A 27,003-nucleotide genomic window follows, 5' to 3' on the forward strand; every position below is an offset into this window, starting at 1 on the left:
CCAAAAGAAATCTGAAACTTCTTCTTTGCCATTAAATAGTGCAAAGGAACTGTTGATGAACTTACTGTCACACCCCAGAGGTTAAAGGCGGAACTACATTGCAGATATAGACATTATGAGACGATATTAATAATCACACAACTACACGCAAAACATGCAGCCATGAAATAAAATGTATGATAAAAATGTATGATTAGGAAATGTTTTGTTTGATTTTGCACTACAAAAGAGTTTAAATTCAGGCTTAAATCTTATTTGATGGACCTAACTACTTGTATAACATGTCTGTTAGCAGCAATTCGTTTATTTTTAACATAGAAATATTGTTCTTTGTATTTTCTATTTCTGTCTGTTTGTTCTACCAATAGGTTTCAGAATCAGAATCAGGATTATTGACAGGTACATTTTCACATACGAGGAATCGACTTTCGTAATTACGTGAACATAAATATATAAATAGGCTATAAATGTAAAAAGTAAAGAGATTAAAAAAAAACGTTTTTTAGTTTTGTTTATCTTTTTGATTACTTTTTTTTTGTCTTTAGTTGCCCATTTGTTTGTTTTGTTTTTGTTTGTTTTTATCTCTAGTAAATCCTTACATCCTTTAATGTATTACATTTTCTGTGTGTTCCATCACCTGTGCAAATAAATTAACTAAATTAAACATTGTTTTAGACCTAAGCACAGCGCAGCCCTTGACCTCCATAGGTGGTAAACTGGTTTTCTTCATCTAACAGATCCTTCCCTTCATCTCCTGTTCCCCTAAGTCTCATCCATATGCTCACGTTACGTCACATTATCCCAAAACACAACCTCTCTTTTTTGTTGTTATGCTAATGACACTCTTTTATTCTGTGGGGTATAATAGGGGGATCTTATAGGGGATAATTCTTCACCTAGGATTTAACAATTACAACAAACTAATAGACCTAAAACAACTTTCTCCAGTAAAATACATAAATGCAACAATCTCTGTTCTTCTAAAAACAAGCAGAAGGGAATTTCATTTTATGATAATGATCTGTTTTTTTTTTTAAGTGTACTGGATTGTTTCACAATTTGGTGGATACAAGGATATATACATTACTGTATATTGTCTGCTGCGTAGCAGATGGAGTCACAAACTCAATTCACTTTACAACCTGATGTATTACAAATAAATCTACCTTGTACTATGTTTATATTATTGTTTTTTCATAATTCATCATCGATTAATCAGCTGATTATTTTCTTGATCACTCGAATCATTGTCTGGTCCAAAAAATTTACGAAATGGTGAAAAATGTCCATCACAATTACCTAAAGCTCAAACTGCTTGACAAAATAAATACTTGTTTTTGTCAATGTTTAATTCATTATCAAATTAGTTGCAGACAAATTTCCCATCAATCGATTAATCGAGTAATAATTTCATTAATTCATATTATTGTATATTTCACAACGTCTAATTTATCTGTTTATTTTGAACACTTTTGGTCACCATAAACATTCAGCCTTCACCTTAAATTTGTCTGCGTACATTATTTAAACAGCTGAGTACAGAGTACTTGAGAGTAGTATTTCCATTACATTACATTTCAGAAGGAAATATCGTAGCGTTTTACCTTGACATGTGTGACTACTAGTTAGTTTACTGCTACAAGTATTACATAAAAAAACACATCATATTTAGATGAAACCACCCAGCAAAATATAAAGTTGTTAAAATTACACCAACCTCGACTAGTTCACAATAAAATGCTACTCAGTAAAGATAATGCAATATACATAATAATTTGAGTTTAGTCTTATTTATTTTATTTTTGCACAAAAAATGAATACACAAAAATGAGATAACAGATAACATACATATACATATATATATTAATTAATTAATTTTATTTTATTATATGTGCTATAAAGAACAGTCCATCGGTCTATCCAGATAGTTTAAATATCTACTAACCTCTGACAGGAAGTCGTCACTGTGAGGGTACGTCACTTTACTCCAATGCGGAAGAGGTCGTCATCGTAAAAGCTGTGAGTTGGAAGATCTCTGATATGTGATAAAATTATTGTGATTTTGCGAGGAGAACATCGTGTGGTTCAATAGTTTGAATGAATGAAGCGGTTTCCATTAACGATAGGTCTTTGCCGGACGTCGTGTGACTAGGTTCGTGTTTTTATAGCCTCTTAGCAGTTAAGTTCATTGCATGTCTCGTGAGCCACATTGGCAGTTAACGGATAGATCCATCACTTGCTGCAAGTAAGATGAAATGTTGTTTTTAAAAGACACGTTAATTAGACATTCAGAATACTTTTCTTGTTGTGCAAACAGTAACTTGTTTTTTTTTTTGTCTGGTGTAGGATTAGGGTTAAGGTTTGACAGCCATACACCTTTTACAGAAAACGTTTTAATCGCTTATTTTCAGACCGTTTAAAGCCGAAAATGTCGTGGATACGGGAAGGTGAATTAAACCTGCTTGAAAAGATTTCCGCCAATATCCTGAAGGTAAGCCTAAATCTGTACATTATGTTATTATTTACCTCTTTTTCTAGCCCCAGTTTGCGTCCCATAAACGTTACATTTGGGTCATAGAGCTAAACATCTTTTGTTTCGAAAAAGAAATACCAAGATATGAAAAATCCAGAGTCATTAAACAACACTTACAGTAGTTTTGTAAGTATTTCCAGAATGTGGAAAGACTCTTCTAACCATCTAGATGACGAAATATTCAATTCACTGCACAATAACAAAGATTTTTATGTGTATGTTAATGCTTCCCAAATCTGAACTAGCTGAGAAGTAAATCTCGCTCAATCTGTGCGACCTGAAACAAAATAAAAATGTTCTTAGGATTAGTTATATTTGTCTCTATTGATGTAACATTGTAGTATTTTATTTTGTCATATGATAATGGGTTTTATTTTTCTCGTGTCATGCATTATGAGTAACACAATGTCATTTCTGGCTACCTGGATAGTTGAAAATCTTTTTTTTATAATGCTGCAGACAGATCGTTTTTCATCTAAATAGTCAGAAGAGTCTTTAAGGTTTCTGAAAATACCTCCAGAGCAGTGTAAAGTGGTGTTAAACAACATTTGGGGGGATTGCCAGCTATTTATTTTTCAAAATAATAACAACTTCTACAATAAGATGAAATTCTGTCACATAAAAACAACCAGCTCACTGAAAAGCTACAACCAAAGATTTTATTATTGATTAATCTGCTGATCATAGTCTCAATGGTTTTTTATTGCTCCTTGTGCTGTTTTCAACCCAAAACACCAAAATATTCATTTTGAAAAAACAATTACTTTTTATCACAGCTTTCAACTGCATCTTACGATCTTCATCGGCGAATGGAGGTTACTCATGTCATTCACTAATGAAGAGTGTGAGATGGAGTTGAAAGCTGCACTTTAAGTTAAGATTTAAAAAAAACCAAACATAATATTTCTGAGGTCAAGAATGAAACTTAGCACACTGTCATTGTTAAGCGTCATCATAAATACAGGGAAATGTTCACATTTTAGAAGCTAGAACCACAAAATATTTGGGATGTTTGCTTTAAAAGATACTAAAATGATTGATTGATTACCACAGTTGTTGCCCTGTTACTTTTCTCTTGATCAACTAATTGTTTCAGCTTTATAAACTGTATAATTACCATTACTTAATGTCTCTGTCAGTAAAATCTCTCCTGACTCCCCTAATCTGCATCGTGTCTCGCAGGCAGGACCCATGCCTAAACATGTGGCCTTCATCATGGACGGTAACCGCCGCTTTGCACGTAAAAAAAACATGGAGCGCCAGGAAGGGCATATGCAGGGCTTCAACAAGCTGGCTGAGGTGAGGTTGCGTTGGGGTTGTACACGTGTCATCTGGGCTTAAAACAGGTTGGTCATGTACAGGATGTGTAACCCCTTGTCCTTTCCACACAAGACATTACGTTGGTGTAAGCATCTGAACATCCAAGAGGTTACGGTGTACGCCTTCAGCATTGAGAACTTCAAGCGCACTAAAGACGAGGTGGATGGGCTGATTGAGCTGGCCAAGCAGAAATTTGAGAGGCTGTTGGAGGAACGGTGAGTTTCAAGTTAAGGATTCTAAAGATTTAAAGTAGCTTTTCACGTTTGTGTTGCTTGTGGAACAAGTCCCATTTTATACATATACATATGATTCACAACTTCCTTAAAGTCGAGAGGAACAAAAAGCAGTGCTATCTTTGCAAAAATGAACTCGGATTCAGAACAAGGACATTTTCAAATAACTAGTTCATAGTTGAATTTCAAAACATCTAGACTGAGAAAAAATGGATTGGTTTGTTGCAACTGGATACTACAACAGTTGACAACACTGACATGGGAACACCTCCCACTGCCATTGAGTAAGATATACTGTGGACTGATGCCAGAGTGGGCAAGATGAAGAAAGGCTGACTTATAAATAGGAGTGCACAATATCAGTTATTTCCATCGCTATTTTAGATGATACTGACTGTGTTACACCAGAGTATCTAGCTTGCAGCCGTATATGTTGATTATAATTATACTTTATTGCTGGTCCTTTGTGCAAATATAAATGTCCAAAACACTTTAAACCAATCAACAAGCCAATATGAAGCTGCAGTGTCACAAATGGCCACTAGATGTTGGCCGAAGAGAAATTTAGTCTTGGATTGGCATTGGTTACATTTTTTCATCTTTTTCCACAATGAGGAATATTTTACAGATGATTTATTTATTACCTTTTGAGAAATAAAGCTATAGTATGTAGCTTGTTAGCTAAGCCGATCACTTATGGTTCCTTGTTAAAAATATCAGTAGGTAAGTTGTAGGTCAAACTCCCTATGACAGTAACACTGTAGCAAATATACCAGCCAGAACATTATGAGTACTGACAGGTGAAGTGAATACACTGATTATCTCGTTACAATGATGTTAGAAGCAGGAAAAATGGGCAAGCAGAAGGATTTGAGCCACTTTGACAAGGGCCAAATTGTAATGGCAAGAGAACTGGGTCAGCGCAGCTCCAAATCTGCAGCTCTTGTGTGGTGTTCCCGGTCAAGCAGTACCAAGTATCAAAAGTGGCCCAAGGAAGGAAAAGCGGTGAACATGTGACACGTGTGTGCCGCTTACCTAGAGAACACATGGCACCTTGGAAACCTTGGGTCCTTTTGTTCATGTGGATGTTACTTTGACACACACTTAAGCAGTGTTGCAGACCATGTACACCCTTTCATGGAAACGGTATTGCCAGATACCACAGCTCACCTTCAGAGTTGTAGTGGTATCCATGCCTCGACCAGTCAAGACTGTTTTGGCAGCAAAAGGGGGACATACAGAATAAATGAAAAATCATATGGTCATAATATTATGGCTGATCAGAGTATTTCATCATATTGGTGTGATATATTGGATGTAATCTTGATTAGCCCTGATACAATAACATTTTATGCAACAACTCCACATTTTCAAACTGTGTATTAAAGGTTCAGTGTGTAATATTTCTGAGGATCTATTGACAGAAATGCAGTATAAGATCCATAACCATGTTTTCAGAGGTGTATAAAGACCTATATATATTAAACCGTTATGTTTCTATTACCTTAGAATGAACCATTTAAATCTACATAACCGCTGGTCCCCCCTTCCATGGACATCACCACGTTGCATTGTTACTGAGCGAGTTTCATCACTACGTTCTTCTTGTTCCACTTCTTGTAGAATTTAGGCAGTGTAGACGCTCATCACTACGTTGAATACGTACGTTAGCAGAAGAAGAAGTAATAATATACATCAGGGGTCGGATTTTGAATCAGAGCAATTTTTTCCACCATTACATGGTGGGTGAGAATATAAGGCGTAATATTGGAAGATGCTTACACTGTGTTTGGTTAGCTCAGTCAGTAAAGTGTAGGACTCACACCTCGGGGGTTTGCAGGGCAAAAAAGACGTTATTTTCCGCTGACCGCCAGCCTGGAAGAAAGTGATACACTATTACTTTGAGTTTGTTACTTTTGCTTTGCCAAAATGCTGGATGGTTGTTGTGCTTTCGGATCCACTAATCAAGGAGGAGACAAGTCCGGGCTGTATTAGGTGAGGATTCCCCAGAAGGTAAATGTAAACATTACCGCAGTCGAGCGGCAGGTGCTGTAATGTTATGTGGATCGGAAGTGCCCAACACTTGCAGTTTGTGTTCATATCTTTCTTTTTCTTAAGTTGAAAGGTAATCCAAAAAAAGTTTGACTGCTTTTGCAGCGTCTCTGCAGGGGAGTCACTGTGTGAGCTGCTATGTTGGTCTGTTGTTTTGCCCTTCAGGTCATCGCGCATGTTATGTGACTGAAAACTATGAATTGCTTGGAGAGAGAATTAACATGTTTCCCTTGTCAATGTTTGTATAAACTTAATCTATTATGTGGTTTATAATGGACTGTGGTGCAGAAGCAGTGACAATGTTTCACACTCTTTGCTTACATTTTCCACGTTATGTGTCAGTGGCCAAGTCACAGTACCATGTGGTTTTACTGAATAATTAAGTAAATTTAATTTCTTAATATATCTACCTAAAGAAACCTTATTTCTTGACAGGCTACTCTGTGCTTTCTCAGAAGAGACACCTTTTGTGCAATGTCAGCCACCGTAGCTGTCCTTCGCTCTTTGAAAGGGTAGGGGCAGTGGTAGACTGGAAGGTTGGTTGCAATTCTCAACCTTACCCCTAGATGCCACTAAATCGAACCGTTAAGATGTCTTGCAACCCTTGTTAGTATAACTACAAGGCTGCTACCACCTAGGGGATGGTTAATTATATACGGTAGTTAGTGTCACTTGACAAACCACCTTTACCCAAGTCACTGGAGTCTGCAGTCTGCTTCAGAGAAACTGTATTCATTGAGTTGTCAGTGGAAATTCCAAGATGTAGGCACCTTTTGTGTATCTTCGGGTGGGAAATGCAGACAGACACGTTTTAACAGCCTTATAAATGGAGTAGTGTTCTTGTTCTCCCTGTTCTTCTTCATGCTATTCTTGATTATTGTACTCTTCCACACACCTCTTGTCTCTCTCATTCTTTAGAGACAATCTGGAGAAGCATGGTGTGTGCATCCGGGTGCTGGGCGACTTGAATATGCTGCCACTCGACCTTCAGCAGCTTATTGCCAAAGCTGTGATCACAACCAAGGCGCACAATAAGTATGTGTTTTATTAATTTGTACCTCTGCTTCTGTGACCCTCATTATTAGTTACTTAACTTTACCTCTGAACTAGCCAAATGACAGATTTTTTACAATACAGTGTAAATGACCACAGATTTACAAATGCTTGTTTTGCAGATGTTTCCTGAATGTGTGTTTTGCCTACACGTCAAGATATGAAATTACCAATGCGGTCAGAGAAATGGCTTGGGGAGTGGAGAAGGGCTTGATCAAAGCAAGGTAAAAACAAATAAATTGGCAGTTGGTCTTGTTTTTGAAAAAGATAAGCCGAGAAGATATTGCTGTAACAAGCCGTGTTTGTGTTGTTCTGTCATGCCCAGTGATGTTTCAGAGGCGTTGCTAAGTGAGTGTTTGTACAGCTATAATTCTCCCAACCCTGACCTGCTCATCCGCACCTCTGGAGAGGTGCGCCTCAGTGATTTCCTTCTCTGGCAGGTGAGGATGACAGTGACCGCATAGGGGAATGACAGCAATTGAAGATGAGAGGCTTTAATGTGCTCCTTGAGAGATATTACTTAACACTAAACTAAGATTGGAGATAATGACTTCCAAGCTTGGTTAAGAATAATTACAGTTTTCTTTGGGGGGAAAAGGGCGCAGTAGGTGTGTTTCTGGCATTTAGACTTGTATTTCAGGTTATGTTGCTTAAAGTATTCACCCAAACAAGCTTTTAAACAAGGCTTTTAGTTTATGTAGACATTGCCCTAAATTTATCTTTGATGCCAACAAAAAATATCTATGACTCTGCTGTCTTACCTTATTAAGACAGTAATGGAATTTTTTTTATTTTATTTTTTTTATTCTTTCTTATTTTTAATTTCTCTTTAATATCAGCCACACATGTCTAGATAATAGGACTTCAAAGAAACATAAGATATCTGTTTTCACATTAGATTTTTTTGATCATTTCTCTTATGCCTGTAACAACAGTATTATCAACCAAATTAGGGGTGCAATCTGGGCTAGACAGTGTTATCCAAATAGGCAAAATCTGTAATGATTTGATAATATTATCAAACACTTTATCTTTCATTCTGCAGACATCCCACTCCTGTCTAGTGTTTCAGTCAGTTCTGTGGCCGGAGTACTCCTTCTGGAACCTGTGTGATGCCATTCTCCAATATCAATTAAATCACAAATCCATTCAGGTAAGGCTGATATTGAGACATATAAGGGCATACAGGGAGATTGGCTAAATAAAAATATCTCAGAATACAGTGGTCTTGCAGTGAGTAAAGGTTTGGAGGGGGTCTTAATGTTTGTTTTTGTTCAAAGGTATCGATTTAACTCCACTCCACATCCATTTTTGAGTGTTATAAAGAAAATTTCCTGACAGGTGATCTGTGTGTGTGACTTCAGCTTTTTTTGCCCTTTTTTGCCCTTGCCACGTTTTAAAATTTTGCATTGTTTACAAGTGATGCACCAGAAATTTAGGCAGCCAGTAATAAAGCAGACAGTAGGGTCACTCACAAAAGTATGCAATGTGGCAGGGCAAACATCAGAAAGCATGAGAACCCATTCCAAATGCAGGAAAACTGTTTTGGCAAATGGAATAACTGATCATATGTATACAGTATTCATCAATATTATTATTATTATTATTATTATTATTGATACTTAATGGGATATTTACTATATCAAAGTATTGCCTCAAAAATAAACAACTCAGACAACAGATCTCAACAAACACCAAACATTGCCAGCTTTTTCAAATAAATATTTTACTGTAGACTTATTGTATTTTAAGATGTTTATATTATTGTTTCCAACCACTGTATGTCACATTATCAGTTCTTCTGGCACAAAATGTAAATTAGGAAAATTTTATTAACACCGTTGCATGTGTGGAAAGCAGCAAAGGAAATCTTTTTTTGCTTGATAATTAAAGCAATTCCTACTTATACATTACCAATTGGAGTTTTAACGTGTGTTGTATTTTAGAAAGCGAGAGAACTTCATCGAGAACATCAGGCCTTACTGCAGCTAGAAGCGGATCGTGCCTGTGTAGCAGAGCACCTGCAGCATCATGGGAATGGAAAGCCTGCCGACGCTCAGAGAAGACAAGAGGCACTGCTGCACTACACCACCTGCCGGGAAGAACGAATTCAGGACTTCCTAGAAGCACTGAAGCAAAAGAGAGACTCTTTCTTTAATGACTTATGTAGCGAAGCTGTCTTGGCCTAGCAAAGCTCCGAAGAACAAACCTCATGTTGAAGTGGGGATGAAACCTCTCCCTGTCCTCTTCCCAAAAGGGCTTTTGTGGGGGAAAGAGTGAACAGTAACTGGGAACGGTTTCATTGTGTTACTGATTTGTATAAGATGAGAAGGCAATTTTACCCCTATGGGGCTGTAGAATAATTGATATTTATGATCGTAGATTTTAAAAAAAGTCTAATACCTGGAAATGTCTGGTCAAGATTTAGTTAAATAATTGTGTACATTGTCTGTCAAATGCATGCCATTGTTTGGAAGGGACTCTGTTTTAGAAATGTTTCTAAAACAGTCATCCAGATTAATATAATTCTGTCCAGTTTTGCGTTTTTGTTGAGGCCTGAAGAAAGTGTCGTTTTTGAGTGTGATGTTGATGACATAACTAGATTTTGACCAGCTTTCTTAAACAGAATAAAGTGATTACTGTATGTCAGATATGATTAAATGATGTGCGATTCAATCCTTGTATACTTACCTACCACATGTCAATGTCTATGACCAGTTGCCTCCATCTGGCTTGTACATGACATTGGCATTAGATACCAATATACATTGTGCAGCAGAAAAATATCACTTAAGTCCCATGTTTCTGGTGTGTAGCATATCATGGGAAACCAAATTACTGTATTTGGTTTCTGAATAGATTACTGAGGCTGTTCCAAAGCTGGAAATACACAGTTTATGTGTTACTCTTGCTGTAATAGGCAAGCAACCATGGAGTGAAACCTGTAGCACCAGTCTTTGTCTGATCATAAGCATCTACACAATCAGGTGTGTCATGAAATATAAACAGGTGGCCATTTCTTATAAAAAAATTAATTTTTAAGTTCAAACTGTAAGACATCCTCGGAGTTCTTTGAATGCCCTTCCATGGGAAATGCTAATATTTACATAAGTAATTTATACATGAGAGGCAATCTTCATATAACTGGTGTCACTCTTATACAATGGAGGAAAAGTGGCAATACCACAGTAAAAATACAAACTAACTATTAGTAACTAATAATAACTAATAGTAATAGCTTTTACTAAAATGCAAAATGGCCCCATTTAGAGTGTTAAATTTATCATGTATAAATGATTGGAATATTATTACTAATGTAAGCAGCATATTATCGTCAAGGTGGAGCTAATTTTATATACTGGATAGTTTAATCTGTCACATTGCATCACTGAATAAAACTGATCACCTGTTTTGATTGTGATGTGAAAAGTAACTAGTAACTATTTGAGAAATAAACTTAGTTTAGGGTAGTGGAATAGAAGTTCAAAGTAACATCATCAGATTGAATATTAATTAATTGAATTTTAATAATAAAATTATTATCATATTTGTTGATTTTATTTTGTATTAATAATGATTCACATTATTAAAAAGTAACTAGTAACTGAAGATATAGTGGAGTACAAACTACAATTTCAGTCTGAAATGTGGTGGAGTAGAAGTAGCCAATAAAGTGCCAAAAAATGTTAATGCTCAAGTAAAGTACAAATATCTGTACTTAGGTAAAGTACATATGTAAATATTCTTGGTTAACTCCATACAGTGTATGGTTACCTCCACCACTGAAAGAAATGGCGTTCAACTGCCCTTGCCATAGTCTAAAATGAACTGCCTTTTATCGAGAGTAACCATAATCAATCGGAATCCTTCGGTACAGCGCCCCCGTGCGGCACTGGGTAGTATTTTCCAGGCTGCTTCCTGCCGCTTTAACAAATGGGTGGTGCCTGGAATCACGTGACGTATTTGCATCCAATGACAGACATCGAAATACTAAACTGGTTCAAACCGGTTTCGTTCTTATATTTCAGTGTATAAACTACAAAAACATTCGTTTGCATTATACATTCGCCATTTTCCCCAGCAACTGGTCGGTTGTTGTCTGTAGTCTCTCCGTCAAAAAGCCCGTTTTTACGCTTATATTTTTGTGAGCGTTCTCCTCATTACCTATCAACAACATGGGCAAAACGAAGGTAAGATTTTTGTTAAATTTTATTTTTTAACTAAGTGCATTAGGGTCGTGTTGTTGACTCGAGGTTAGTCGTTGGGCTGCTTGATATTTCTGCATCAGAGGAACGTCATCATCCCCAACAAACGTTTCAGCCATGGCGGTCAGACGGGAGAGACCTGTTAAGGCATCCTCCCATTCGTCGGAAAATAAAACTTTATACAATAGATAGTAACGTAAAATATCTCCTAATCCGTTAAACACGGTTGATAACGTATATGATTATATTTGCACATCCTGCGCCAAAACCCTGGCAAGTGCAGCCGTTGAAATAGCGCTGTGCAACATTTCTGGCACGGTTTGTCTTTTCCCTCTTTGACAGGAGGTTGGAGGGAAAGCTTGACAGGGTGAACGCAACAACAAACTTTAGACACACGCTGTAGTTAAATGTTTAACATTAGCTATTGGGTTAATATGAATGCATAACTCGTGACCTAAATTAAATGTGAGAGGTTATGTAGCAATTCAAAATAAGTTTTAAGCACAACCTGCAAATTTGAGGAAGGAGTTGGGGGAGGGGTGGTGGCGATTTTTTTCCCCCCTCTCTGTTTTGAATAAGAAAAGTCCGGCTTGTTGATGCATGTTGATTCAAAAAAAACAGGCTTAACATTTAGTCATCCAGTTGGAATTTAATCAGCGATGGCCTTAAAATATTTATTAGTAGCATTAAACGTACAAATGCAGCCACTTGAAATGTTTTAACATGGCTTTTGAATTTTCTTAAAAAGACTTAATTCATTTTGCGTGTCGCAATTACACATCCTGTAACGTTAGCAGCTTGTGCTATTTTACATTACATTTTGTATTTATTTAAAGAAAATAACTTTCTTTTATGAAAACTGAAATTCTATTTAATTTTTTTTTAATCTCTGCAGGCCTGCGTTTGGCTGCATTTATTATTCGGCGGAAGCTGCAGATTAGTAAAGAAGTAATCTTATCAGTTTCCCAACAGCTGTCTGTCGGCGCGCAGGGATACAAAACAAAGGAAGCTGTCAGGGCGCCAAGGCGGTGTCATGGTGACAGAACAGCCCAAATTTGAATTCAAAAATAGGCGGGAAGATGTTCAAAAACAGTTTTAGGTCTTGTGTTTATTTTTCTGCAAGGAAAAGATTATATATGCAGAAATGGTTATACTTATAATTAAATTTAACATTGTCCTGTTATGAATTGTACGTTTAACACATTCACATTGTAATTTTGTGTTATTTTTTTCATTTGTCTTTCAGAAAACGGTCCCCCCTGAGGTTTGTAAAAAAAAAAAATATATATATATATATATACATATCACACATCTACACACTATTTTTTTTGGTTGGTTTAATGCTTCTTTTAATGTCGTTTTACTTTTATTTTTTAGTTTCAGTTTTGACAGGAAAAGCCATCCGATACCCATTATAGAACTGTGAATACTGTACTTTGTTACATTTGCAATTATAACTAAAGATTTTCTTCCTTCTACCTCTATAGAGCAGAAGAAGCTCCCAGCGGCTGGCACTGGTAAGCTTCTTACAAGTACAGTCAATCAAAAAATATATATAAAGGACTGATATTTTGCTTCATGACTATGCTTGTTCCTCATTCAAAAGTTAGTTGTTTCTTAACACCTGCTTTCTCTGGGAATTAACTTGAACCTTGAAATTGAAATCTGCATAAACCCATAATATATTTGCATTGCACATACATGCTACAGTCTCTATCAATTTATCAAAATCTCATGCTTATTTTTACGATTATTGTTTGTGATGTAAAATATAGGATTTTCCATGCTCTTCTGTTGTGAAATCTGCTGTTACATACTATTTGAAATATATTTCATCTTGTTTTGCAGAAACCTAAAGCTGCAATAGTGGAGAAGAAAAAACCTGCTGCAAAAGTATGAAATTGATTGATAACACAAGCTGAACTAAAAATAACATCGGAGTGCTCTGTCACATGTGAAACTGATTCATAGGATTCAGTTACTTAAAGGGAAATTAGATTTGCCCTAGTCCTAGGGTAACTGGGGAAACAACTTTGAGAAACAATTTAAATGTTTTAGTACACTTTTGTTGAACTTTCTGAAGAATGTGATTATTGTAAACTAGCTAGAGAGCTGTAAGCTGTTAGTAATCAAGTGTCATGTCATTTGTAGAAGGCACCCAAAGCAAAGAAGACCAAACAAGCTGAAAATGGGAACACCAAGGCTGAGGTTTGTTTTTACTACAAATCTAACATATTTATTTTTTGAAGGTGACTTGTGGTGTTTAACTAATAATTCATGTGGGCAAATTAGCACAACATTTGTTACCTATCTTTAAAGTTTCAAGGAGATAAGAACCATTATTATAAATGCGATAAGCTAACAATATTAATATGAAGGAGTTATTTCAGTATTTGTAGTCTAGTAGTAGTTCTTGCAACACAACACAGCTGATAGCCTGCCGAACTTTATTGCTTTTCTTACAGCAATTTAGCATAATTGAAGAACACACATTACTAAAATGTTTCAATTGTTTATTAAAGTTATACACATTTTCCCTAATATCTGCAAGGCTTTGTAAGAAGATATCTAGAGAGAGAGAGAGAGATTTGGATAATATGAATCTACATATGTGAACAAATTATCTTATGAACAAAAAGCCCCACTGCCAAATATTGGCTCAGGAAAATTAACACAAGATGTCTGCAAATTCTGAAAAATATTTATACATCTTGATAACATCTATGATGTTGGTAAATTGTTTTCCATTTTATTTGGTATTAAAAAGTTGCAGGCGCCCTGCAATATACTAACTGAGATGAAATTGAGGAAATCATAACATGAGGATCACAGTAGAGGGGAATATACTGTCGTACTGACAAAATAAGTAATGTATATAACATGCTGCTTTCTTATTTTGTCACCAGGAGCCAAAGGCCGAAGCCACTGAAGCCAAATGAATAACAGTTGATGTGCTCACTCTGTGTACTTGGTGATTGTACAGTTTTAAATAAGTATTTTTTACCAAGTTTTATATTACAAATGTCATTTATAGGTTTGTTTTGGGCTTGCACTTGATGTAACAAAACTTGTTGTCACATTCATATCCATTTAAAAATGATTACCGTCCATATCTTGTAGAAGTGGCATTTTTAGTTTGTCTAATTCATTTTTTTAAACTGCTGAGTAATAGATAATTTCCAACAAGTTGGAATTTAAATCTAATTTTAAACATTATAAGGCAGCTACAGCATATTGTTAAAATCTTTAGGGAGAATAGGAATTTTGCCTTTCATCTCCTTGTATTTTAATGTTGAACTAATAAAAAAAATTGCTTACCAAATGCATTGAAACACTGTATGTTGACATGAAATCTAGTCATTGAAAATGCCACAAAAAAAAAACATGTTATTAGGTCAAAGGCTTGGTACATCCCAAAAACACGTATGATGTGAACCTGGTCATCTGATGAAAAGTTATGTTAAGTTATGTTTCTGTTAGGGGGGGAAAAGGAAGCTTTTCTGACTTAAATGGTTGATCTAAATGTTCTTGATTAAAATTTTTCAAAATGTCTTGGTGTTTTCTTATTGTGATGTGAAAACGTCATCAGTGGTAGAAAAAGGTGGAAGTATCCTTGTTTTTATATAGACATAGTGACCATCACAACTGTCATCTCAAACCAACTGCAGGCTCCATCTTGGCAGAACATCCATTTTAAAATTATTGTCACCCATGGTGTGTTTTTTTTTCTTCATCACTGCTGAGGTTAGTTGCTCTAGGCTCAGCCTTTATTTTCGAGCTGCTGATGTGTTGATACTATATTTTGACAACATCCTTTTTTTTAAAAGAGGGTTTCTTCTATATTCATATAAATGTACTTGATTGGAGGTTGGTTGACTTGAAACCACATAAAAGTAGCCACATTGTAAAACAATACCTGTAAGAAGGCCCTGCATTTGAAACATGACTTTGGTAAAGCTACAGTAGTGTGAGTTAAGCAATGGATATATATGCTTGAGAACTGTCTTTAATTTACTCATTCATAAAGTAAAATGTTCGTATTGTAATTTGTTCTGGTGCTGCTTAGTAGTCAGTATAAATGCATCACATTTAATGGACTCAATCACTTATCTTCCCAATTTTTATATTCTGCATGTGCCATAATATGATATATTATATCATATTATATATCTATTTCCCTTCAAATATATATGTGAAAATTACCTGGTGTAAATATCTCAATAATTACAATTACTTGAATTAAAAGTGCTTTGTTGACTTTCCAGCTCTGGGATACCCTGAGTGTCTTTGCTCAGTTGTACCAGTAGAGGGAGGTGGCACATCATCGTAGTACTTGTCTTTATTCCAGCAGGGGGCTCCCTGTCCTTTAACAGCCTGTTAAACTTGGTCAAATATGATGCGATTTGTTTTGAAACCTCTGACTAGACTGATAGTTTGTTCATCACTTTTGTTTTATAGTGTATTGGTTTATTTATACGTCCTGTGCGCTGCCATAAAGACTTGGCAGTGACATTAATGTTTAGATATGGGTCTCTTTAAAATATAAAGTAAGCAATACAAAATTACGCATGGGTAGGTCCAGGTACTTGAATCATTTATAAGGATCTGTCAAGAAGTCCTCAAATATTTTGTAAAGATTAGGCTATTCTTGAAGCCAACAAAGGTCAAGATTGTCTGACATGGGAAATGTTACAAAAAGTCTCTTCCACAGTTCATGCATTTTTTAGTTGATACAATTTCCTTTTTATATATATTTTGGTATATTAATCTGGCAATTAATCCCCCTTTTTATGTTTAAACTGTTGTTTAATGTTTCTGTTGTACATTTGTTTTGTTAAGTTGTGACAAAACACGCACTATGTGACAAAACATGCACTATTCTTCTCTTTTTCCATTCTTGTTATACTTTGTCAACTTTGGCAACACATTGCTGTTGACAAAAACATCTCATCACGGGCTCCTGTATGTTAACCCTATAATTTTTCAAGAAGCAAAGACATTTTTGACTTATTCAAGTTCTATCAAAAACAATGATTCAAAGTTCATTCCTGATCTTAGAAACAGCAAATCAGTTTCTGCTTGAAAATGTCACATTAATCCTCCAAAGACAGGTGATAAAATCAAAAACAGATTGATGAGATGTCAGACAGCACCAAAACTAAACTTAGAACTTTTTAAATTGAAGTTCCCTACTGTAAATCAGCTTAGTGAGCATCATGTTTGTTGACTTTTTTCAATTAAGGTATAGTATTGAAATATAAGGTTAGTGGGACTATGGTCGAGAAAACAGTGTCATCAGAGGTTGATAGAATATTTGAACCATTTTATTTACTTTACTGATGCTTATATGTTGTTCCTCAAATGTAAGTCGCTTTGGATAAAAGCCAAAGTAAATGTAATGTAAATAAACCAAACAGGAAAACATCTAAATGCCATGGATAAATGATGTGCCAAGGTGACTGTAGGAACACCCTCCATTTCTGTTGGTTGGGGTCAGTGAGTTCATATGCATTCCTAAATTAGGTGAGAAAGGAAAAGCACAACACATACTGTAGAGGGAACACATGCTTTAACTAACTGTTATGTCACTCCACATGTGGTAAAGCCAGTGGGGGAGGGAGGGAAAGCATGTCAAGGTTTATAAAGGCTGAAAGGGAGCTGCAACGCAACACAACCAAGACATATAGGTCAATTCATGTGTTGAAACTGCAGGGACAATTTTAAATGTATGGGTCAAATTCATTTAGATATAGTTTACAAAAATAAACTAACCACAGGGTGCACTTAGTGATTGTTCTGGATCTTCCTCACACGTTGAGATTAAAAGAGAGCCAACGCAGAGGAGAAATCCTCCTAGTAGCACCTCTCCGCTCCAAATTTATCACATGTGGAGTGACCTAACAGTTCATTGATTTAAAGTATGTGTTGTTTCTACAGTATGTGTAGCTTCAGTGTGAAGGACACCATCCTTTCTCTCTCCGGTTAGCAATGCATATGAGGATAGGGTGTGTTCCTACTGTAAAATATACCTTTTTGTTTCAATACTATCCCTACCAAGCTGATTGACAGCAGAAACTTCATTTTAAAAAGTGGTAAGTTTAGGTAGATTAGTGCTACAACACATGTGGACAGGGGTTGCCGGAGATCAAACCCCCAACTGAGTGGAGCCCCTCTAGTTGCTAATTTAGTAATCCGTCTCTGGAGGATAAGTGTGGTATTTTCAAGTAGAAACCTGTTTTAAGCCAAGATTAAGCTAGTATCCATGGGCAAGAAGTCAAGGTGCTCAGAAAAAAAAAACATTTTGAGCATCTGTACTTCCATGACAACAGGCTAACTCCATCAAGGATGAGGATTGTATGATATGATCCATGGCAGGTTCAGAGTGGACCTGGTTTCTCTGCTATTTTACAAGGTCAAGAATGAACTGCCAATCTTAACTTCAACTCAAGTCAGTTTTATTTGTGTAGCCCAATCACAAATTTGCCTCAAGGGGCTTTTGCATTCTGCACAGCATATGACACACTCTGTTCTTAGATCCTTGGTCCGGATAAGGAAAAACTCCCAAAAAAGTCTTTGACTCAGGAAGAGGAGGGATCAGTGTGTACAGAATAGACTGACATAGTCAAATGACAGTATGGACAATCAGGATGAATAAATGGATTGTAAACATATCATTTCCTTCTTTTCTGATCACTTTTCACTTGAAAGTTGAGTTTGAAAGGAACTGTTTTTGCGCCAGCATGGATGAGAGGTCCATGTAGAAAATTTGAACATGACCGTGTCACCTGAAAGCCCCGCATCATTTGCAAAACTGACCTTTTAAGATGACAAGCTTTACAAGGTCGAGAATGAACTTTCAATCTCAACTGATGCAAATATTTCATGGCTTTATGACATTTTCCTTTGATCGCATGTGGGCAACAAACACATCTGTAGGCTACATCTGCAATTATAACCAACCTGAGTCAACTGGAGTGCGCAACATGCATTTGTAGTCCAATTGCATCTCATAATGAGCACCTACGTTTTCCACAACCGCTTTGACTGTTTATTTTAATGAATGCGTTTTTAATTATTTTATTGCCTAGGCCTATTTTTTCATTTATTTCAGGCCATATTTCCAGTGTTCACGTGACATGTAAGGGTAGTGTGTTTATGTGTTGGTACTTGACGATGTGTGAGCAACAAAAAACCTATACAACGTGACAGCGCATGAGGGTGGACGAGCTCATTCCTCCCAGCTGTAGGGATCTGTGTATTTCACATGCACACAGACATGCCTTGTGTGGCGTGGGACTCAGAGTGCCCCACCCCCTTCCATATACAACATGCCCCAGGTTCCTATAAAGTCTTTACAATATGAACACCGTGTACTAACTAACACGATACAGGCTGAACGTCCCTAAAACTGTCCTAAAACCTCCCGGTACAGCTGCAGGTAAGTAGCCTACTCAGCTTTGGTACTTTTATGGAAGATTTAATAAAGAAAGAAAGAAAGAAAGAAAGAAGAAAGAAAGAAGTTTTGCGGGGAACAAGCGTCTACAGCTGGCCAGGATTTTTAAAGTGTCTGTGTGGTAACCTATAGATATGTTGGTGTGGCTTGTTTGTTCGCTTTATTTTTTATTTAAAACCTGATCAAATATGTTTGATTATGTGATCACAAATAAAGGATATGTTAAAGCCAATGCTACTTTTTTTGGGGGGGGGGGTTAAACGTCAGATATGTTTTGTGTGGTCGCCAATAGTTTTGGTGGGTTTTTTTGTGGGAGAGATCTTTTTGGGATCGGGAAATTACAAATGTGTTGGCCCATGTAAAAGGGTTTTCACTGACAAATAATTGTATTAATGGACATTTTTAAAAAGTAAACACTTCATATTGACTGAGTTTGATTTTTGTTTATTCTGAAGCTGTCTGGGACCAAATTAAGATTAGCATTGTCCTTTTTTCTTCAATTTTCTTGAACAAGTTTTTTTGTACAGAAACTACCCTCACAGATAAAACCTGGGCATCTTTGTTTTTTAATCTGGCAGTGTTTCTGTTCATTTGCTCCCAGTACAGTGATTTAAAATGTATAGTAGGGACATTTTTCTATGTGTAATCAAATAATTGTGACAGTTGCAAGTGTGAGCTACACTTCTTTAAAAGCTTGCGGTTTGTTGGTTTTTGCACCTACAAATCCTGCAAATTTCAACACCTGACGGATTTAAAATGCTTTACCATTTGTATTCACTTTGTCTGTAGGCTACTGCTATTTTATCTTACCTTGTGGAGGGAGCCATGTGTACATGGCATATCCTCTGTACATTTTGTACCCTGGCAGTTTAAACTAGAAAACAGACTGCTCCTCCTTTTTTTATTTATTTATTTTTTTAATGGCACTTTCTTGGAAGTGCAGCCAGTTTCAATTCAGATTTTTTATCTGATGTGGATAAAGATATTTGACTCCTTTTTGAATTAGCATGAAAGTATTTCAAATGATAGGTCAGCTGTTGTCATCTGCACATCAGAGGTAGGATTGGATTTTTGGGTCACTTTCCACCTTCATTAGATTCACACGTCATCTTAGCGGATGGCCTTTTAACAATAAGTCGTCAGACAGTGTAGCTTAATGCTAATTAATTAAGTTTGATATCTGGCTCATTTCCTCCTTCTTTACCTGTTACAGCCATGTTGACACCTTCACAGCTTGGGCCCAAAATGGATGCCGTGTCTTGTGTTTCACTGTCATGTTCATATTGAGTCTGTGAGCCGCTAATGGGGGTGTGGGTGGGTTATTTGCCCTCACTGGACACCAAATACTTCTATCTGCTTGTTCCAGCCACTGAAGCTTGTAATAAGTGATCTTCAAACCCAAGGCTTTTTAACATTGCTGCGACGTTATGGAAACAGGTCTTGCACATTATTTTTAGTGCTGAAAGGATTAGTTAATAATAAAAGTTAGTTAGTTAGTCAATGTGAAGGATGCCCAGACACAGATGGCGCCATTGCATGACTAGACAGGCTAGTCAGGTTGATGTGATGTTTTACTTTAGTCGATAGCTCTGCAGCAGCTATTGATGCTGCTGTCTTTCACACAGCTTTTGTCCATGCTGACTCACAGGGGATCCCCCTGCTGTAGGCAGATGGGCTGCAGACAGGAGAAAAAAGTGACATGAGAAGGCGGGACCAAGAAAGCTGATATTTCATTGGCTGTTTGCAGTTAAGTACACAGTGTACCCAGTAAATATTTTGGGCTGCACGGGTGGTTCTTAATGCAGACTGGCATACTAAACAATCTCCATGGGAGAGATGAAGTTAATTGATTCAGGACTCCCACCCCCCTTTCTGTTCAAAGCTTTTCCTGATGGAAAAGCAGTGCTCGCTTGTATGAGACAGGTGAGATAAGTAGGAAGTAGTTTTGCCAAAAAGCAAACGTCGGTCCTAGATGTCAGAGTGTACAGTCCCATCTTGTTTTGATTCAGAAATACATGTATAATAGAAAAGCTGGGTACTTTAAAACAATGTATTTATTTATTTTACCTGTGATGCCCAACATGGTTGAATGGTAAATGAAGAAAGGCAATCACAGAAAATCCAAAGTAAATTGTACCGTTTACAAATCCAGCAATTTAGTAGACCTGTTGCACATCCAAAATTGAAGCAGCAGAGGCCAAGATATATTGACCTTTTAGTCTCAAGTATGGGTCTAGCTCCAAAAGTACTGGAATCTACAACTCCCACACCTCTAGTTTTTAACAGTATGTCTGTTTAAAACTTTAATTCTTAAGCCTCAGTTATTTTTTTAAACTTAATACCTGTGTAAGCACACCCATTTAAACCATCTACAGTATCGAGCTACCTAATTATTTTTCTTTTCTATCTATTCAAGGCGTAAAAAGTCTGAAGCTTGTATTTGTTAGGTGAACATACAGTTAGACATTTGGTTTACAGAAGTAAACCAAATGTCTAACTGACAGCAACTCGTACATTACACAGCAGCCAATTTTCAATTTTAACATAAAAGAGATAAAAGCGCTTATGTGGATGAAGCAACACCATTCCCAGAGCTGCTCCTGTCATATGGCAACTTGGTTGGCAACGAGCACACATTACATTATGTTCTAAAGGTTTCTGGCAGTGTGGCACATTAGGTATCCAACCTAATACTCATTATTCATGACTTGAAAATGTTTTTTAAGAATTTGGGTAAGTCCTATTTTCTGGGCCTCCACAAATGCAGGTGAAATCTTTGACACACAATCATCTTTACTTGTAGTCAGATTATTGTGTCCCCTGTAGACTTGCTTGGAGTTACAAAGATTTGATGCAGATTCCAATTTTTTTGTAGGGTTTGTTCAACCAATCTCTTCACTGTCAGAAGCGCAGATATCCTGTTATGACCTTGTTTGATGCTGTGTTTCGGTTGCAGTACTCAAACAAAGCATAAGGCCCAGTGGATTTTAGTCAAAACTCTGAAAATTCGCATTGCATGATGTAAACATTGGCCTGGAGAGTAACTGCATTTGCTCAGTGAAATGGAAACCTATTATGTAACGCAGACAGCCACTGACTAGATCAAATAAAACTTGCAACTAAAACAAATATGTTTATAAAAGAGGAACTTATTGTGCCATGTTTCTAATCTGTAGGTTTGTCAGGTTCTTGATGGACAGTCCAGTTTGAGATTAAATGGACACATCAAGCTGGTTATATAACTCTACACTTTAACATGCATACTGCTTTAAGAAGTCATTGTCATGCTCTGTTCTTTTATATTTTCCTATTTACCTTGAGCTGCAAATCATCTGACAGTTCACAAAGGGTTTTTGTTGTTGGGAAGGGGTGTGTTTTGGGAGAGAGTCCTGCAGTTGATAGTAATGCATTTTGACAGCGGTGTGTATGTGTTCATGAGTGGGCGTGTGTCATAGGAGAGCTTACAGATCTGGTTGGGTGAGAGCGGGGCTGTATAAAAAGGCGGAGCAGCACTGAAGCGCTCAGTCGTTAAAGTTGATCACTGTGTTTTGGCATCTGTTTTTTTTCATTTTCAGTGTGGCTGGGAAGTATAGAGTCGCACTGCTCAGTGTCAGGCTTGTGTTTTGTTGTTTTTTTTGCCATCCGATGGCCTCTGGGAAGTGAGGAATTTGAGCAATTTGTTGGTTTTCACGAATAAGGCAGGCTTTGAGCCACTTTGAAAGCTTGGATTAATTTTTTTTTTTTTTTTCTTGTAAGGGGGTGTAACTCCAACCAGGTTGGCACATTAATGCTTCACATATGTTTTACCTGCGCCACAATCCTCTTCCTCATCTTCCCTGGAACCTCGATCACAAACACAGTGGTCAAACCCAGCAGAAAGTGACTTCCCTGGTGGTGGTGGTGGTTGTTTTATGAAGCTAACACCTTGGGGTGTGATGCACAATCTCTTCTTCTTCATCTTGTCTTTTTGTAGGATGCCTTTTTAGATTACCTTTTTTCCCCACCCTTGCATCAGTAAAAATGACATTAGATCTCAGCTTGTCTCTGTCGGGTACTTTTTGTTCTTAAATTGCAGTTAGACGGACCTCCATCCTTCCATATGCCTTTTAAAAAAATCTTTGGTGCACTCAATTAGTGTCCAACAGTGATGTAAAACGCCACTTTCATAATCAGTTACAAATGGGATTGACCATGTAAATGAATGAAATTTGATCTTTTTTTCTTTGCTGCATCAGTTTGTGACGCAGCATGAATAGAGGCTCTGTTGCTTTGGTCAAGGCGTTTGGTTCTAACAGGAGAATTTAATAACGGAAGGGGTTAGGGGCACTCTCAGTAGAAATGATGCCAAGTAGGTCAGATCAAAAATAATTCTAGATGACCTGGGCACAAGGTTGGGTTACTCTGCATGGCGTTCCTATTGGATCTGCAGTCTAGGATAAGCACATAGAAGTTGTGCGCCATGGCTGCATGTGAGAGATGTTCTTCCTCATGTATTGTTCAGATGGTTTTGGTTTATTAGCAAGCCAGTTCTCCTTCTCATTGGGCAGCAATACTTCTCAAAACCTCATGGAAAGTTGATTTTTATTTGGTCTTCTATAAATGTTGAGTAATGCCTGGGTGTGTCTCCCTCAAAGCATCACTAGGAATACTAGATTTACTTGTTTCTTTATTGACGTAATATGTATGTTTTATAGACGCAACTCATGGCCATTTCTAGTGGGTATTTTAGTTTTCCAACTGTATTTCGACGTTGGTAACTTTATCATTGGTTCGCGTTTTTCTGTCTGATTGTTGCGCAGTCGCTTAGCTAATTCTGTATTCTCTGCAGGTCTTCAGGGCCACTCTAGCTCTTCCCTCCGATTCTACCTCACACCACAGAGGCAGACATGATCATCAGACTGGGCAGGCTGACACCCGGATACTTCCGCCTCCTCCAGGTATTTGCAGCTTCATCCATAGTGTACAAATGAACACTGAACTCCTTAAACAAAATTGTAATTTTTCTTCGGTCAACATGTCCATCAGTTTGTTTTTATCCTTTTAGCTTATATAGGCATTAACACTGGTTCTAATCTGAACCGCTTTCATGCGAGGGGCCCAGGGCTGTTCTCTGACCCACAATCCGCTTTCATCACCATTGTAATTAGGGGTGACACTAATCATTGCGATATCATTTGCTCTGTTTCTTTTGTTCTTCCCCTCTGTCATTATAATCCATTCATCAGTAGTGACCCTCCATATGTCTCGACTATTGTGTAAAGTCTAGGTCGCATTTCCACTAATTTGGAAACAAAAGTCGCCCCTATATGGCTTTACACTGATTCAAAAGCTTAACCAACCGAAGAAAAGTGACTGGCATCATATAAGATTTGACACATTGGCACAACAGCACTTTTTTTGTTGTTAATGCTGACAGGTAGCTCTTTGGTTTGAATAGACAAAGATTTCAACATGCAGCTTGACTGTGTGTTGTTGTACATCTGTGTTTCACATTTTGTCAAGTAATATTTCCTGGAAACTTCAAGGAGTTGGCATGGACCAAAGAGATAAATGTTTGCTATAAAAAAGTCTGATAATGTTAAAGAATTTATAATGTATGAATAGGTTGTCTGCAAATGTTTCCTTGTAGACAATCTGAAGAAGAAATAATAATAATTTTAAAAATGTTTAAAAAATGCCTATTAATGATCTGCAAACCTACCACTGGCTCTGAAAACATCCCACTGTTGGTGTCTAATGTACACAGTTATTCTATACAACACAAACTGGTTATGGGTGCACATTATTGTCTGCTTTGTGCCTAGAACATTGTGTTCCCCTTTTGCTAAAGTCTCTCCCCCTTCCTAAATGTCTTAATAACTGTTCTGGCCAAAGGTTTGGTCATATGGTAGAACTAAAGTTGCAGATGTTAAATCTTTTAAAGGCTAAGTTTGGTATTTTTCAAGCTTGACCCCGTTTTCCCATGTTTTTGTGACTAATGGGGACAACATTTATTAAAGTTGGTCCAGTATTGAGCGAGCGCGCTGCAGCTGGCAGCAGTGAAACAGGGTTGCAACGTAACTGTGCCCTGTCAATGTACAGGCCAAAAACAAGAACTTTAATGGATGACGCAAAAACCTGAAAAATACGTCCAGGTTGCAAAAGATCAAACTTACCCTTGAAGGAAGAAGCCTCTAAGGACAAAATATTTAGTCATTGTTTGCTATTTTTTATTTTTACAAGTCGGACTTTAAAATCCTTGTTGACAAGAAACATGTTTTGAATGGCTCATTGTTTCCACTGTTGGTTGACGTTTGACTTTTTTTTTTTTTTTTTGTCTCTGCAGAGGCAAGTTGCCGGTGAGGTGCAGACGCAACCACAAGACCGTACCGTCAACCAGATAGCCATGATGCTGGCCATCATGGGCCTGAGTTTGTCCTACTACAGTGCCAAACAGATGACAGAGAAGGTCCAGGCCCCGCCTGCACCCTGAAGAAAGTTGACTACTCTGATCATGGAGATAATGGATGAACCAATGAGAAATGAAGGAGGTGGAGCAAGAAGGCAGACGCAGGGCCGCACTTTTCTCACCACAGTCACACTAGACACTGGATTTCTGTGATCCCTCCCTCACCATGCCCGGAGGTTTCAGGGCTGCTGCAAAGTGTTTACTATACTTTCTGTTGTCTGGACCTTGAGTGTCTTGTGGGGATCACTTACTTGGGGTCATGGATAGGATTGGTTTTATGAGCTGGTTTGGGTGGGCGATCAAAACTAGCCGTCTGCCAACTGGGTCTTACCGTTAGTTGTTACAAAGGTACATGCTTGCAAGATGCTGTCAATACTGTTCTGAGCTACTGGGGTGAGGAGCTCTAAACTGTGAAATTTGCTATTGCAGAAAATAGTATTAAATAACATGAACAGTAATACCCCTTTTAAGGGAATGCTGACTGCAATTTGAGATGTGCCTTGTAACAAAGTGATGGCAGGCCCAAAACATGGGGATGAAAAGTTAGCTCAACCCTTTTCTGTATTTGTCTTTTTTTCTCCTTCATGAGAGAACCTTGCAGAGCCTTGTGAACAGATCGGGAGCCGTATTCACAAACTGTCAATATATACACTTGTGAAATGTATCTGTCAGCCATTCAGTGAATATTTGCACAAAAGAGCAGAGATACTACAAAGGGACTTAAAACAAAAAAAATAATGGCTATTTTCTGTGATTTGACACTGTTTTAATATTAATCAATGTCCTGTAATAAGATGTGACTAACTTGATAAGCATCTTGGTTAAGAACCTTTCCTGCAGTATCTACTACGTGTTAATGCAAACATTTCACCAAACATTGCATGAGTGTGCAGACTTTTAATCAAAGCAAAATCATGTTTTTATTGATGAATGTATTTTTGTAATGATTTAATAAAGCTGTGAATATTAAATGAGATATACAGTGGATGTTTAGTCATATTGTTAAACTTTAAAAGATGACTCCAAGTCAAAAACTCTGGTTTTAATTTGTGGAGAAACTTTCTTGAGCAGAGTTTGAAGAATAGTTCCTTAGTTGGCACTGGAAGCTGCAGAGCTACAGTGTTTCCTGTATCAGAGAATCTGTTGTCTCATCTGCATGCAATAGGAAGTGGTCAGGCTGAGGCACACGTTATGGTTCTTGAGAGTGAGGCAGTGTTTTATTTGTTTTTTTTTGTTTTTTTCTACACTAGTGTACCCTCTGCACACGCAAACCCAAATTTATAGTGAATTTGCAAGATGTAGTTGTGGAAGGATGGCTTTGCTTGAATGTCAGAGTAGGGAGCCCATGCAAAAAAGGCATTTGACCTTTTCTTATGGCAATAGGTATTTGATTTTATTTAACATTAAAGTGTAAGGCTGCTAGAGTCTTTTACTTCTTAGTTCCTTAGCAGACCTTAAATGTCAAGTTTTCTGTAAACATGTTGTCTTCTATACTGGAGCTTAGATTATAGATTCTGTGTGCTTTGAGGAAAACCCTTGGATGGAAGCTGTGTTCAAAGGGATCGTTGATGACAAATGTTCCACATAAAAGATCTTTAAGCAAATAATGAGATGAGGATGACTCAAGCAAAACGGATGTTAGAAGAGCTCAGGGGTCGGTTGGCTAGCTAGATAACATGCCTTAATGTGATTTATGGCATGTGAAG

At 37.2% G+C, this 27,003-nt stretch overlaps 1 protein-coding gene and 2 long non-coding RNA genes across 6 annotated transcripts; all 3 read left to right on the forward strand.

Moving 5' to 3' along the window:
* The first annotated feature begins 1,951 nt into the window (after window positions 1-1,951).
* On the forward strand, window positions 1,952-9,867 carry dhdds (dehydrodolichyl diphosphate synthase). 3 transcript variants are annotated; one of them, XM_038710837.1, is made up of 9 exons: window positions 1,952-2,019; window positions 2,412-2,491; window positions 3,716-3,832; window positions 3,926-4,068; window positions 7,057-7,173; window positions 7,314-7,415; window positions 7,517-7,631; window positions 8,237-8,344; window positions 9,138-9,867. In XM_038710837.1, exons 2-9 carry the CDS (start codon window positions 2,429-2,431, stop codon window positions 9,378-9,380), a joined length of 1,008 nt encoding a protein of 335 aa, XP_038566765.1. In that variant the 5' UTR covers window positions 1,952-2,019; window positions 2,412-2,428; the 3' UTR covers window positions 9,381-9,867. The 3 variants fall into 3 exon arrangements, with proteins under 3 accessions (XP_038566765.1, XP_038566767.1, XP_038566766.1); XM_038710839.1 differs by having other exon boundaries at window positions 2,011-2,152; XM_038710838.1 differs by lacking the exon at window positions 1,952-2,019 and adding an exon at window positions 2,028-2,245.
* A 1,338-nt stretch (window positions 9,868-11,205) lies between these two features.
* Window positions 11,206-14,948, forward strand: LOC119897248. The gene is made up of 6 exons (XR_005443382.1): window positions 11,206-11,381; window positions 12,643-12,660; window positions 12,884-12,913; window positions 13,245-13,289; window positions 13,548-13,604; window positions 14,303-14,948. It is a non-coding gene; the product is annotated as an uncharacterized LOC119897248 (long non-coding RNA).
* Window positions 14,949-18,711: 3,763 nt separating this feature from the next.
* Window positions 18,712-26,282, forward strand: LOC119897249. Of its 2 annotated transcripts, none has more exons than XR_005443383.1 (3): window positions 18,712-18,834; window positions 23,678-23,786; window positions 25,175-26,282. It is a non-coding gene; the product is annotated as an uncharacterized LOC119897249 (long non-coding RNA). The 2 variants fall into 2 exon arrangements; XR_005443384.1 differs by lacking the exon at window positions 18,712-18,834 and adding an exon at window positions 22,381-22,624.
* Window positions 26,283-27,003: the final 721 nt, after the last annotated feature.

This window comes from Micropterus salmoides, unplaced genomic scaffold, assembly GCF_014851395.1.
Source record: "Micropterus salmoides isolate LMB-PRFRI ecotype aquatic unplaced genomic scaffold, ASM1485139v1 Ms_hic_scaffold_11, whole genome shotgun sequence".
Taxonomy (NCBI): Eukaryota; Metazoa; Chordata; class Actinopteri; order Centrarchiformes; family Centrarchidae; genus Micropterus; species Micropterus salmoides.